Source organism: Mus caroli, chromosome 1 (genome assembly GCF_900094665.2).
Source record: "Mus caroli chromosome 1, CAROLI_EIJ_v1.1, whole genome shotgun sequence".
NCBI classification, from domain to species: domain Eukaryota; kingdom Metazoa; phylum Chordata; class Mammalia; order Rodentia; family Muridae; genus Mus; species Mus caroli.
This window is the reverse complement of record NC_034570.1, coordinates 151,305,929-151,321,314: the sequence shown is the minus strand read 5'-3', so window position 1 is coordinate 151,321,314 and position 15,386 is coordinate 151,305,929. Positions and strand designations below refer to the sequence as shown.

The window sequence follows — 15,386 nt, the reverse complement described above, 5'->3', positions numbered from 1 at the left end:
ATTGGCTAAGAACTCCTAAAACTGATAAACCACTTCAGCAAAGTGTCTGGATATAAAATTAACTCAAACAAATCAGTAGCCTTCCTCTACTCAAAGGATAAGCAGGGTGAGAAAGAAATTAGGGAAATGACACCCTTTACAGTAGTCACAAATAATATAAAATACCTTGGTGTGACTCTAACCAAGAAAGTGAAAGAAAGATCTGTATGACAAGAACTTCAAGTCTGTGAAGAAAGAAACTGAAGATCTCAGAAGATGGAAAGATCTTCCATGCTCATGGATTGGCAGGATTAATATAGTAAAATGGCCATCTTGCCCAAAGCAATCTATAGATTCAATGCAATCTCCATCAAAATTCCAACTCAGTTCTTCATAGAGTTAGAAAGAACAACTCTCAAATTCATTTGGAATAACAAAAAACCCAGGTTAGGGAAAACTATTCTCAACAATAAAAGAACTTCTGGGGGAATCATCATCCCTGACCTCAAGCTGTATTATAGAGCAATAGTGATAAAAAACTGTATGGTGTTGGTATAGATACAGGCAGGTAGATTAATGGAATAGAATTGAAGACCCAGAAATGCACCTACACACCTATTGTCACTTGATCTTTGACAAAAGAGCTAAAACCATCCAGTGGAAAAAAGACAGCATTTTCAACAAATGATGCTTGTTCAACTGGGGGTCAGTTTGTAGAAGAATGCAAATTGATCTATTCTTATTTCCCTGTACAAAATGCAAGTCCAAGTGGATCAAGGACCTCCACATAAGAACAGATACACTGAAACTTATAGTAGAGAAAGTGGGGAAGAGCCTTGAAGATGTGGGCACAGGGGAAAATTTCCTGAACAGAATACCAATGGTTCATGCTGTAAGATCAAGAATCGACAAATGGGACCTCATAAAATTGCAAAGCTTCTGTAAGACAAAGGAGGCTGTCAGTAGGACAAAATGACAACCAACAAATTGGGAAAAGATCTTTACCAATCCTACATCCAATAGAGGGCTAATATCCAATATATACAAAGAACTCAAGAAGTTAGACTCCAGAGAATCAAATATCCTTATTAAAAAATGGGGTACAGAGCTAAACAAAGACTTCTCAACTGAGGAATACCAAATGGCTGAGAAGCACCTAAAAAATGTTCAAAGTCCTTAATCATTAGGGAAATGCAAATCAAAACAACCCTGAGATTCCACCTGACACCAACCATAATGGCTAAGATTAAACACTCAGGTGACAGATATGCTGGCGAGGATGTGGAGGAAGAGGGACACTCCTTCATTGCTGGTGGGATTGCAAGCTGGTACAACCATTCTGGAAATCAGTCTGGTGACTCCTCAGAAAATTGGATATAGTACTACCTGAGGACCCAGGTAGTACTGGGCATATACCCAAAAGATGCTCCAACATATAACAAGGACACATGCTCCACTATGTTCATAGCAGCCTCATTTATAATAGCCAGAAGCTGGAAACAACCCAGATGTCCTTCAACAGAGGAATGGATATAGAAAATGTGGTACATTTACACAATGGAGTACTACTCAGCTATTAAAAACAATGAATTAGTACAATATAGTTCTTAGTAGCTGTGTGCACTTATTCTTGTGGTGAAGTCAGACCTTTTGAGGGTGTAATTTCAGCAATGGTTAGGTGCTTTCTCTAGTGTATAGTGTGCCATGGACACAGAGAGGAAATACTGCCTGGATAGGTCACATGAGGACAGCCAATTACATTGAATGTGTTAGTACAGATAAGTTGTTGTTCCATCTCTCTTCTACCTTTCTCTACAGCACAGCAGTAATGAATGTAGGCTTTCCAGAAGCAAATCATAACATTTTTTAGCCATGAGAATAACATGAAGAAGTCTTTTTTAGAGTACTGAGACATTATAAAAAAGATTAAGATGCTGGCTTCTAGTTATGGTCTTTCAGAATCTATAGGATAAGGGTGAATCATTGCTAGAAATTTTCACATAAAACCTGAAGTCAGATTATAGAGTTATAAGGTGGTGTGAGCCTCTGAGGCTCCTTAGTCACATCTGTGTGATTTGACTCCATTTTTTGAATCATCAGTATCAAAGGCCTAGACAGTATTCATATTCCTGGGAACAGAAGTGGGGTTACTACACAACAAACAGTTGGGCAGTGCTTGGCTTTGCATTTTTAGTATCAATAGTTGAGATTTACTATTATCTGGTGTTGTTAATCTTCTTGATATCTTAATATATGGTCACTGACCCTTGGCTAGATTTTGTGTTTTAAAAAGGATCTCAACACTTTATATTGAAACCAAGGATGTAATTCTGGTTATTGACAGGATATTCTTTGTAATAAGCAAAAGCTACACTCTTTGCAACTTTTCTTAAATATTTTAGTTTTGCTCTTAGAGTAAGATGTTCATAGTTTTGCTCCTATGACATACCCAAATGTCATGTGAAACTGAAAACGAGTTTTTTGCCACTTCATTTATTTTAAAAGTCTTTGAAAAGGCATGCATGTTACATTTACCAGTTTGTGAAATGTTTTTTATTTATACTGAGCAATTTGTCATGATACAAATTATTTTTAAAAATTCAGATTTGAAAGCACTGTATTTACATTGATTCTACCTCTCTTCTTCCCACTCTTTCCTGGATTCATGATCTCTTCTGTAATTGCTGTTGCCATGTTCATACATATGCATGTACACATTCACAGCCCCTTGATGTTTAATGTTACATTTGTGTTGCTGGTATATACATATGTTTAGGGATAATCACTTGAAATTGGATAATGTATCGGGAAGTTCATCCCTGGAAAATAGTGATTTTTCTCTCTCATAACAACCATTGACTGCCCATTGTTCTTAGTATGCGTAGGGCCTTGTGAAACTTTGTCCATCTCCAATGGCATGTCCAGGGTTGTGCTCATTATGCAAGTCTTTTTTAGGCAATGACAGTGTTGTGTTTTCATGGCTGTAGCGTATTTGTCATGCCTAGTGGTCCTCTGGCTCTGAGACTCTTTTCTCTATTTCCCCTCGTGTTCTCTGAGCCTTAGGTGTAGGGTTGTGCTGTAGATATTCTGTTTAGGACTGGGCACCCCATGGTCATTTGTTCTCTGCATATTGACCAGTTGTGGATCTTTGTAGTAGTCTCCATCTGTTGCCAAAAGCTTTTTAGATCAGGATTGAGAGTTACATTTATCTGTAGGTATGTTATACAATGAATATTTAGAAAGCAATTAGAAGATATATTGATGTAGAAAAATGATAGTAGTAATTTTTCCTTACTATCTATGACCTCACTACCTATGGGTGGAAGCCTAGGTTTATGGTACCAAACATGAGTTGTCTTGCATTACATGGGCCTTAAGTCCAATTATGCAAGATGCCAGAGAGAAAAGTAATACATAGTCCTGCCCAGCTGTGGAACTGACAAACCATAGCAATGACTCACCCGCAAGGCATTCCCAATGGTACGATACTGGTATTTATCTCTTGGGTAATGCATATTTCCCCTATGCATATTTTCTAATTAGGTGCATTGAGACTTTAAAAAAATTATTTATTTATATTCTTTAATCCTTTTTTACAGTTTAGACTATATCTCCCTCCTGATCTGCCCCCTGACCACTCCTCATCCCATACCTCCTCCTCACCCGTCTCCAAAAGAATGTCCTCACTCTACCACCCCCTGACCCCACCAGCTCTCCCCATTCTCTGGGGCCTCAAGTCTCTCGAGGGTTAGGTGCGTCTTCTCTCACTGAAGCCAGACCAGACAGTCCTCTGCTGTATATGTGTCAGGGCCTCATATCAGCTGATGCATGCTGCCTGGTTGGTGGCTCAGTGTCTGAGAGATCTCAGGGGTCCAGATCAGTTGAGACTGCTGGTATTTTCATGGGGCCGCCTTCTTCCTTAGCTTCTTCCAACCTTTCCCTAATTCCACCACAGGGGCCTCTGGCATATAGAAATTTGGAGTAAGAAGTTATTCCTGTTCTGAATGGGGACTAGTTAGTAGGGTAGTGGAGGAGCTAGAGGAGTGCATATGTGTGTGCATGTGCACGTGCATATGTGCATGTATGTGTGTGTGCATGTGTGTGCATGTGTGTGCTTGTGTGTGTGTGTGTGTATGTGTGCGTGTATGAGTGGGTTCAAGTGTGTGTGTGCATGTATGTATGTGCATGTATGTGTGTGCATGTGTGTGCATGTGTGTGTACATGAGTGTGTGCATGTGAATGTGTGTGTATATGAGTGGGTGCATGTGTGTGAGCATGTGCATTCGCATGTGCGTGTGCATGTGTTATGTATCAAGGAGAGGAAGGATGAGTTTATGACTGTCTTTAGGGTGGAATTGCTTAGTAGGTTTCCTTTCAGTCACCTCATCTTTGGAATGTAGGATTCTTAGCCTATGTCATACAATTTGACTATCAAATTGATAGTAATATAGTAGAAAAATATTTTACAGGAATTTGGAGAAATGTCTATTGGGAATGGAAAATTTTAATAATGAAAAGGAAGTTTTCTTTGTTTTGGTCCCGTTCTTTTTTCACTGTTTATAATACGAGGACATCAGAAACCAGAAAGTTTTATTGATAGCATTCTTTTGCATTTGCACATGTCCCCACACTTCTTGGTGTTCTTCCACAAGGTGCCATTTGTCTCGCTTTCTCTGAAACACATATGCGCAAGTTGTGTATGGTTTAGCTTTCACTGCAGGACTTGCTAGTTTTACTAAGAGTCAGTAGCTGGCTAAGTAAAAACATTAAAATGGAGGGAGAAAAGTTAGGGAGAAAAAGATAAAAACTAAATTGAAGGGAGGGCAGGAGGAAGGAGAGAGGGTGAAAGGAAGGAAAGAGCAGGGTTGGGGGAAGGAAGTGAGTGGGATGGAAGATGAAAGAGGAGAGAGATAGAGATACAGTTGTGGATTATAAAGTCTCCTCAGTGATTTATTAGTGAGTTATAGGTACTAAAAGGAGTATGTTTGAAGATATTATTGCCATAAAGCATAGTAACATTTAAGACCATTAAATATTAGAAGATTGAGAGAAGATTACCACTTTTTTTTTTTTTTTTTTTTGGTTTTTCGAGGCAGGGTTTCCCTGTGTAGCCTTGGCTGTCCTGGAACTCACTTTGTAGACCAGGCTGGCCTCGAACTCAGAAATCCGCCTGCCTCTGCCTCCCGAGTGCTGGGATTAAAGGCGTGCGCCACCATGCCCGGCTACCACTTTTTCCTTCTGTGATTTGCTATTAATTTATTATTTCTGTATGTAATTGTGTGTGTGTGTGTGTGTGTTTCTTTTCTGGTGCTAGGAATTGAACTTAGTGCAGGTAATTTTACATTGTGGTATTTTATATAGAGATATTTTGGCAACAAACAAAAGATCATGTTTATTTTTATTTATTTTTTTATTTTTTAGTTTTTTGTTTTTTGTTTTTCGAGCCTGGGTTTCTCTGTATAGCCCTGGCTGTCCTGGGACTCACTTTGTAGACCAGGCTGACCTCAAACTCAGAAATCCGCCTGCCTCTGCCTCCTGAGTACTGGGATTAAAGGCATGCACCACCATGCCTGGCAAGATCATGTTTAATACAACTTTACAACTCTATGTTTTTGTGATTCAGCATGAATGGGTACACCTCTTTTCATGCAAGAAGAATATATCTTTATGTTGAACCTGTGTTTGAAGATAGCTGGAATATAACAATATTCAAAGAAATGCTTTTGCATGGGGAAATTTATATTAAAACTTAAGCCTCATTTGAATATAGATTCATATTTTAATAAATTAAAATGACTAAGGGTATAATTAGAGTGTGGTAATTTTCCTCGTGCATAGTATCTAAATTCCCGTTTCAACTTTTATAGGAGTCCATGGGAAAGAGCTATGATGGGAGAGCTTACGTCATCACGGGCATGTGGAACCCCAACGCACCAATATTTCTGGCTCTTAATGAAGAAACGCCGAAAGGTGACTTAAGATATTTCTTATTACTTCATAATTTTCATTGTGAAAAATCTTGTTTTATTACATTTTTAGAAAGTACTGATGCCTATTTAAATTGAAGATATACTTATCTAGAATATTTGTGAATATGAAGTTCCTTTTTGTCTTTTTTCATGCTTTTGTGGAGAAAACTATTAGTTCAAACAAATCCTTTGAAAGTCACATTGGTTGCTCATATCTGATATGTGAGAAGCATTGACTTGTGCTTTCTATATGACTGTAAAGTTGGTTTTTTTTTTGGGGGGGGGGTGAGTGTGATGGAGGAGGGTGACATATACAAGCAAACAGATTTTGAAAATTTGTGTATCTTTGTTTACCATTTTAACTAAGAAGTGTACATTACTAACATTTTTATTATTTACTCAAAGATTTAGGTCTTTGATCTGCCCTTAAACTAAATTTAAAGAGTTACTTGAGTTATAGTTTTATTGAAAATGCTTTATTTTTATTCTGTTAAATTGTATGTTTATAATACATCGTCTTATTTCATCTTTTTTTTTTTTTTTTTTTTGAGACAGGATTTCTCTGTGTAGCCCTGGCTGTCCTGGAACTCACTTTGTAGACCGGGCTAGCCTCGAACTCAGAAATCCACCTGCCTCTGCCTCCCAAGTGCTGGGATTAAAGGTGTGCGCCACCACGCCCGTCTCATTTGGTCTTTAATTTTATTTATTTAGGCGCTTATTTTATGCCCACAGTTGACTTTTGGCTAAAGATAGGAAGCATCAATTATTACTAATAGCAAGATATACTCTTCTAGTGAAGAACATTGGAATAACTTTCTCTCTTATCTGCCATGTTCCCAGCTCAATTAATTTTTTTGAGGCTATATGTACATTATGAACAGTGAAAGTATTTATGATTCTTCAGAGTTTTTTCTCTTAATTCATACCACACAGAGATGTTTATATTAGCAGTACTCTGTTGTACAGGTTTTATAAAAGAGGGTTGAACATCTCCTCTAGTTTGCAATCACCAAACAGACCTATCAGTTTCTGTCCTTCCTGTTTCAAGGTTGAAAGAATGCATCCTTGATTTTCTAGTGATTGTATAAGAAACCTGATAATTTTAGACTAAAATTTATCTTCAAATTTATTTGTTTATATTTTTTCATTGCTGGGAATTCAACCCCAGGCCTTTTCCAATTTTCTCCAGTCTTTGTGTTTTATATTAAGGATTTGACTTGGAGAATGGAATCAGACATCTGTCAGGAGATTTAGACACTTGATTATGATAGCGTAATCAGTGCCTGAGGAACAGTCTTGGAATACTTGATTACATACTTATCCAATGGTTAGCAAGTACTTAAAAATAAATATCTAGAAGGAAATATGCTTGTCTAGATATATAATTCATGTGTAACTTATTAGACCTTATTTTCTTCAATAACAAGGAATAATAAAACCCAGAAATTTTCTATTGCAGATAAACGGGTGTACATGACTGTTGCAGTGGACATGGTGGTCACAGAGGTGGTGGAGCCAGTCCGCTTTCTCCTGGAGACAGTAGTTCGTGTATACCCTGCAAATGAGAGATTTTGGTATTTTAGCAGAAAGACTTTCACAGAGACTTTCTTCATGAGGTTGAAACAGGTAGGATGTTTTTGTTCTTTTGTATAGTAGTATTGCTTTATCTCTCTCTGGACGGGGTCTCACACATCCCAGGATGGCTTCACTCTGATAAATGTAGCTAAAGAGGATCTTCAGCTTGTCTCTACCTTCCCAGTGCTGGGATTATAGATGCATGCCACTACAGCCTATGCATTGCTAGGGGTCAAACCTAGGACCTTGGTCATGCCAGCCAAGCACTCTGCCTACAGCTGTGGTATAGCCCTAGGCCATCTGCCTTTGTTTTTCTTTATATGCAAATAGACCCCCTTATATCACAACTAAAGGCAATGAAATTCCTCAAAAAAGAAAATCAAGTGGTATGTGAAGGCAACCAATGGAATGTGTGAAAACTGCACATTTTGATAATACACAAGTTGTTATGTATCTTAACTCATGTGCCTGTAGACTGTTGCCATATTTAATAGAAATAATAATCAGTAAAAGACAAAGATTTCTTATTTTATCTACAATTACTTGAAACACTAACCTTCTAACAAAATAAAATAAAGAACAACAAAGCCCAACATCACCTCCCCAAAATAAATAAATAGAAAAATTTTATGCTTAAAAATGTAATTGTATCTGATGGTGATCTCTATTTGCCATATTTAGTAATCCACATTAGTTGATTTTTCTCATTTTGATCATCAGTTAGAGTATTTAAGATTGCTTTCATATTAAGTGAACAAAATTTATGTTTCTGTGGCATTCTTAAATTAGTCACCTTAGAAGATAAGATATAATTTTGAAAATTGGAAATGGATTTTCTTTTTCATCTTGTTCTGACTCTTATTCTGATGAAATTTCCTTCCGTCATCTCCTTCCAGATTCTCCTCACCTCCTTACCCATCCAACTCCAAGCTGCCTTTTTCTTTTTTGTCTCTTTTCTTTTCTTTTTAAGAAAGAAACAAGCAAATTGAAAATAAAAACAGAATAGGACAAAATAAGGGCAGGGGGCGGGGTGGTAGGGAGAGGAATGAGAAGCACATGCCTATAAAGAAAACTCATAGAAGTACAAAATTGGAAACCACAGTATGTAAACAAAAGACCAGCAAGAAGAAACGTGTTCAGACAAAGGACTATGAGACAAAGATACCAGAGCTAATTTTGTGTTGGCCAACTATTGCTAGGCATGGGGCCAGCCCTTTAACTATAGTTTGTATGCCCAAACTATATAGTTTGAGACACCATTGGAGAAGACAGTCTGTCTGTCTGTCTATCTATCTATCTATCTATCTATCTATCTATCTATCTATCTATCTATCTATCTATCTATCTATCTATGTGAGCAGTTGTCAGTTGGAGCTAGCTCCCGGGTTAGGGATGGGAGCTTGTATCTACTCCTGTTATATCTGAGATCCCATCTGGCTTAGATCCATACAGATCTTTCTGCCTCTGCCTCCTGAGTGCTGGGATTCAAGGCATGTGCCACCACTGCCTGGCTTTGTTTGACACAGAGTCTCCAACTTGCAGTGATCCCCTGCCTCTGCCTTCCAAGTACTGGAATTATAAGTGTACACCACCATACCCTGGTATTTTAATTATTATTATTAGATATACAGGCCATATATATGCTGCCACAGGCTTTGTGAGTTTATATGTATGTTAGTCCTTTTGTGTTTGAAAGGCATTAAAACATGTAATTTTTGTTTTGTATTAAATGAAAAATATAATGGGAAAGTAATGTAAATTCGAATAGTGTCAGTTTATAAAATGTCTGTATTTAGTGTGTAAAATTCTTCATGGTGTTTTTTTTTGTTGTTGTTAGTAGTCCTGGTCTTCCAAATTTTATAATATTTTCGACCTTGTAACTGTAGTATGCAAAATGCAATGTGACCATATCAGCAAGTAAACACAGGAATCATTTCTCAAGTTTCATATTAAAAAATGTGTCAAAGCTCAATGCGACCTCATGTAGTAGGTAATTTGAAATTACCATGGTTTTATCTTTTATTATTTTAGCTGGTAGTTTTCATCAGTTTTTATTGCTGGTGGAATAGTTTTGTAGCATATTATAAAGAACATTATAGGGGCATTATTCAAAACTTCAATCTTCCAAACATCTTTTAATCTTTTATGAGATTTCACCTCTTTTATCTCCCATCTGCCCATCTTTTCTGCTTTCTTTTTTTTTTCTTCTTTTCTTGTTTTTGGTTGCTTGTTAGCATTGTCAGGGGATTCATTATTTCAAAGTAATACAAATGATATTGAATGATGGAACTTTGCCTATCTTATTGCTTGTTCAGTATTTTGTTGAGAGTGTGCATATCCGTGCATATTCATGTCTGTGAGGTGTACATGTGTGTGCAGAGGCCCGAGGTCACACTCAGGTGTGGCCCTCAGGCACTTGCTTTTACCTCGTCTTTTGAGACATCATTACTAGCTAAACTTAGAGCTTGCCATTTCAATAGGCCGGCCAGCCACCCTTCTCGGAGAGCTTGTGTTTCCATCTCCACACTGGAATTGCACGTCCAGTATCTGGCCATCTCTTTAATGTGGGTGCTGAGGATTGCGCTGGCTTCTTCATGATTTCGTGGCAGCAGCTTACAAACCAAACTCTTCTCCCCAGTTCCTAGTACGTCACTCAACGTTCGGAAATCTGTTCCCTATCTGTTTCTGCATTTTCTAGTTTCAAAATGTATGGGAGATTTGTTTGTATGTTTGTTTGTTTGTTTATTGGACACAAGGTCTGGAAGCTCAGGCTGGCTACAACCTCACTATGTAGATGAAGATGGCCTTAGATTATGTTTTTCTAGTCCTTCTGCCTCTATCTTATAAGTCCTGGGGTTGTAGATGTGTGGTATCATATCAGGTTTTCTGTGACGATGGAGGTGGAGCCCAAGCCCTTTTGGGATAATAATCAAGCACTGTGAAATGCAGTAAAATCGGTGGAAACAAATTTGTTTTAGGTATTGAGGAGGGGTAGAGGTAGGAACTTGGAAAATGTGACATTTCCTTGACTAAATGCATAGTCTTGTTAGGCACCTTTGAGAATCAGAGAAACAGGAGACTGGGGAAGTAGGTGGGTTTCTGTACAGTAGGTTACTTTTTAGAAGATCAATGAGTCAGCAGCAATGGACACATGCATAGCTTTAACTTCTCTTATTCTGGGGATATGTGATCAGTTACAAGGAACAATCTGAGACAGCTACACAAATTAAAACAAAATCAACAAAAAGCAGAAAAACCGATGTTATAAAAGAAATGCTTATTAGTTTTAAAGTAATCTTAAACAAGGTTATCTATGATACAGTCATTTGGGAAATAACATTGACACCAGGATAAAATGTATAAAGTAAATGTACATTTCTTCCTATCTCTGCCTCCCTGTCTCTTCCTGTTTTTTGAGAGAGGATTTTCACTCTGTAGCTCCAGCTGATCTGGAACTCATTTTGTAGCCCAGGTTGGTCTCAAATGTGATAGCAGTGTGCCTGCCTCAGCCTCCAAATTGCTGAGATTATAGGCATGAACACCGTTTCGAGCTCTAGATTGGCATTTCATAAAACAAAATTAGTAAGGTTTGAAGAATTGAAATAATATCTATTGGCACATCTGATGCCATGTTAAACAAATTTTCTGAAAAACATTATGTTGCTTATTATAGATATTTTCAACTCTAATAATAAATGGTGTTTATTTACTGGAACATCTGTTCTGAAATGATATTCTGAATTTTATAAAGAATCACCTCTCATTTATGTGTTTGTTAGATTGCATGTGTTTTGGGTTTAAACAGATGAAATAAGCATTTAGAGATTACATATAAACCCAGTGTGTCAGGTGGGCTGCTCTTCAACAGACAGTAAATCCTTTCCTCTCTCTAAGCCTTAGTTTTCTTCCTTTAGAGTGTGGACTGATAGCATTATTGAAGGCATTTCTGACATTGGGATTATTGAGCTACAGGGAAGATAATTCAGTGACTGTCACAGGCAGTTAACTGAAGGACAGATCACTTTGCCATATGTGGTATAGTATTTACAATAATGGTATACTGTTTAAACTAAGCTCCCAACTCCACAGGATCTTTGTTATATTAATAAGGAAGTATATAAGAAGTATTGATAGCTATGCATATGGTATCTGCCAGATGAAAAGAATGTCCTTTACTGTGGTGTTTTAGATGTAGGGGGCCACAGCAGTAAAATGCCATAGGTAAAAGCTCCTTTGAGGAAATATACATCAGTTCCTATAAGCCTTGTAGAAACTGAGAGTAGAATCTATGTTCACATTTAATTAATTAATTATATCAATTAACTAATTAATTAAATTAATTAATTAAAATTTTATGTGCATTGTTGTTTTGCCTACATTTGTGAGGGTGTTGGATTCCTTGGAACTGGAGTTGCAGACAGTTGTGAGCTGCCATGTGGGTTCTGGGAATTGAGCCCCTCTTGCTCTGGGAGAGCAGCCAGTGCTCTTAACTGATGAGCCATCTCCCCTGTCCACTTGTGCTCACATTCAAGATAACATGTATATTAGTGGTTTTGTTTAATTTTTAATTTTTAAAAAAGATTTTGTAAAGGTTCTTACTAAGATGTCTAGGCTGGCCTCAAACATTACAGTTATCCTTCATTATAATGCTTCCTGAATAGTTGGGATTGTAGATATATTCAATTTCACTGAGCTGTGTTATTGTGACCAACCAAAGATGCTTTCTCTCCAAAATGAATAGAAGACAATACTATGGTGTTGGAATTTTTAAAATTAAAATTTTTATTAGGAAAACTGATTGCTGAAAAAGGCAGATCCATTTTCTCTAGGGATGAGACCCTTGGTAGGTTATGGAATCCCAAGTGGTCAACCCTAAACACATGTATATAAGCAACAGTAAATGCACTCAGTAGCTTCTATGAATGTGTTTGTGTGGGTTGGAAGGAGGAGAGGCAGGGGTGGGAGGGATATCAACATAGCACTTACATTTGATATTCTAGGAAAAAGAAACCCTTAAAAATGTAAAGTAGAAGTAGAGTGGAGATAATATCTATCTTATAGTGTTGTTTAGTTGTTAACTCATTTAGTCATTCAACAAACATTAAATGCTTCTTCAGTGACATAAATTGATTTAGGCTCTGTCCTAAGTGTAGGTTTAATGTTAAATTATCATAATATTTTCTTGATATCTCTATAAAATTGCTGCCATATTGGCTGAGAGTTTTTTGGCTCAACTTAATTTAGAAATGATGAGAAGGGAAAGAAGTAGTGTAGCTCTGACCATTGGCTCTCAGCAGCTGGTGGGTGTTAACAGTTTTCCAAGCTGCTCTTGGCAGGACCTCTGAGCAAACAGTAGCTGGAGGCAGTGGCTGCCAGAAGCTTTTGGCAGCCCTCCACTGCTTGAGTAGTAACCGCTGGCAGTTCTGGATCTTCTCCAGCAGCTTTGCTGGAACACTCCCAGGCAGCACAGCGTTTGATAGTCTCTGGATGCTAGGCATTCTGTAGGCCTGTACCTCTTGGTAGTAATATTGTCAGATAAGCTCATTCTGCTCAAGGTACAAAGGATGAATGGTGGATCTGATGTAGCTTGTAAGTAGAGTGCTTGATAACATGCAGGAAGCCATGGGTTTGAGCCATGTTGACCAAGCATGTTGTCATCTGTCCATCATTCCAGCACTCAGAAGGTAGATGAAGGAGAACCATGAGTTCAAGGTCATTCTTGTTTATATAGCAGGTTCCAGACCATCCTGGGCTACATGGAACCCTGGCACAAACAAAGAGTTGGCAAGAAAACTACTCCAGCAAGGCTTTATTAGGGCCTATGCTGATGGGACAGAGCAGGGATACATTTTCTAGACTGGTCTGAAAAGGATGTAAAGAAAATAAAATTAAGAGATGTTCTTCAGGGACTGGAGTGGGGACATCTAAAGTGGTTGCAGCATTGGTGGGGAAGGATCTGGAGTGGTCAGAGTAGTGCTCCAGTGAGGTATTCTCATTGACCATGAAGCTGTGGCAGTGGAGCAAAGTTTTCCCAGCAGCTGTTACAGTATTACATCAGTTTTTAGGGTACCCATGGATGTAGTAGGAATGGGTACATCCTCTAAACTCAGCTATTGTAATTCCCAAGGCTTCCAGTGGGGTTTTTCTGATGGTGGCAACTATGACAACCTGAATGGGCCACTGACTTAGCTTCTAATTGATAACCCCCTGTGGCATTTGTGGAGATTATGATGTTAGTATTCTGGCTTCTAGTACCTCTGAGGGGTTATGGAGAAGTGGTAATGATGATTATAGTTCAGTCTGTATTAGAAGGCCATAGGAATGGTAGCTCCCGCCTCTAGTGTGCATCCTCAGCTTAATCAGAGTGTCGTAGTTAGGGTTTTATTGCTGTGAAGGGAATCTATGACCAAGGCCATCCTAACGAAGACAAACATTTAATTGGGGCTGGCTTACAGTTTCAGAGGTTTAGTCCATTTTCATCATGGTGGAAAGCATGGAAGTGTGCAAGGAGACTTAGTACTGGAGGAGTGAGAATTCTACATCTTGATCTGAAGGCAGCCAGGAGACTAGATTTGTCATACTAGGCAGAGCTTCAAAAAAAAAATATATATATATCTCAAAGCCTTGCCTCCATAGTGACACACTTCCTCTAATAAGGCCACACCTCCTCCAATAAGGACACAAATATATGAACCTGTGTGGGTCAAACCTAGTCAAACCACCACATTTCACTTCCTGTCCCCCTCAACCTTGTAGATATTACATAATAGAAAATACATTTAGTTTAACTTCAAAACTCGCCATAGACTTATTACAGTCTCAACAATGTTTAAAAGTCCAAAGTTCAAAGTCTCTTCTGAAATTCATTCAATCTCTTAACTCCCTATAAAATCAAAATAAAAAACCAATCATATATTTCCAACATCATAATATATATGTTACCATTCCAAGATGTCATAGTGAGGAGATACCAGAACAAAGCAAGACCAAAACCAGATGGGCAAATGCTAAACTCTGAATCTCTGTGTCTGATGTCAAAGCATTCTTTATATCTCCACTTCTTTCAGCTGTGTTGATTGCAACACAGTTCTTTCTCTTGGGATAGTTCCATTCTCTGTTAGCAGCTTTCCTCGGCAGGTATCCAACGGTTCTGGGCTCTGGCATCTCTTACATCTAGGGGTCTTCAAGTCAACTTCAACATCATTGCTTCATGCAGTGGCCTCTCAGGGCCTCTATGCAGGGACACCCCTGCCACACATCTGGCCTAAGTGACTTTTCTTGGTTAGAGAGGGAAATTCCATAATCCCTTCTATTCTTGAGTCTAAAGCCAGAGCCACGTGGTTGAAGCTGCCAAGTTCTGTTCCTTGTTGAGGCTGGAACATGGCACCTTCATTCAGTTACATCTTTACCAGCTTTCTGTTTTCCATGATTTCCTTCACTGCCTAAGCTTGGGTGTCCTAGAACTTGCTCTGTAGATTATGCTTACCTTGAACTCAGAGATCTGTATGCCTCTGTCTCCTGAATGCTGGAATTGAAGGTGTGCATCAACAAATCTATATCTAAGCTTTCTTTAATACCTTTTCACAAGAAGGAAGCTTATCTGGGTAGGATCTTGTCCCCGAGGTTTCCATTTCCTTAATTCTATTTAACATCTTTAATCTGGTTATCTCATTAAACAAAGGATTTAGCTCCATTCTATTTCCTGGTGCTGCTTTAATACTTGAATCATACATTTTGCATTTTTTCCTTTCTCAGCTTGCTATGTTTGATCAAAATGCTCTTCGTAAGAATGTACCACAAGAAACAACAATATAAACTAACCAGTAACCCCCCAGAGCTCGTGTTTCTAGCTGCATATGTATC

At 38.2% G+C, this 15,386-nt stretch overlaps 1 protein-coding gene across 2 annotated transcripts in view; it reads left to right on the top strand.

The window, feature by feature from the left end:
* Nucleotides 1-15,386, top strand: part of Rabgap1l (RAB GTPase activating protein 1 like) — a 551,913-nt gene that overhangs the window by 80,084 nt on the left and 456,443 nt on the right. For both annotated transcript variants that reach the window (XM_021173796.2, XM_021173811.2), the window contains exons 9-10: nt 5,847-5,949; nt 7,408-7,574. In XM_021173796.2, coding sequence (XP_021029455.1) covers nt 5,847-5,949; nt 7,408-7,574 — 270 coding nt within the window. The remainder of the gene's footprint in view (nt 1-5,846; nt 5,950-7,407; nt 7,575-15,386) is intronic.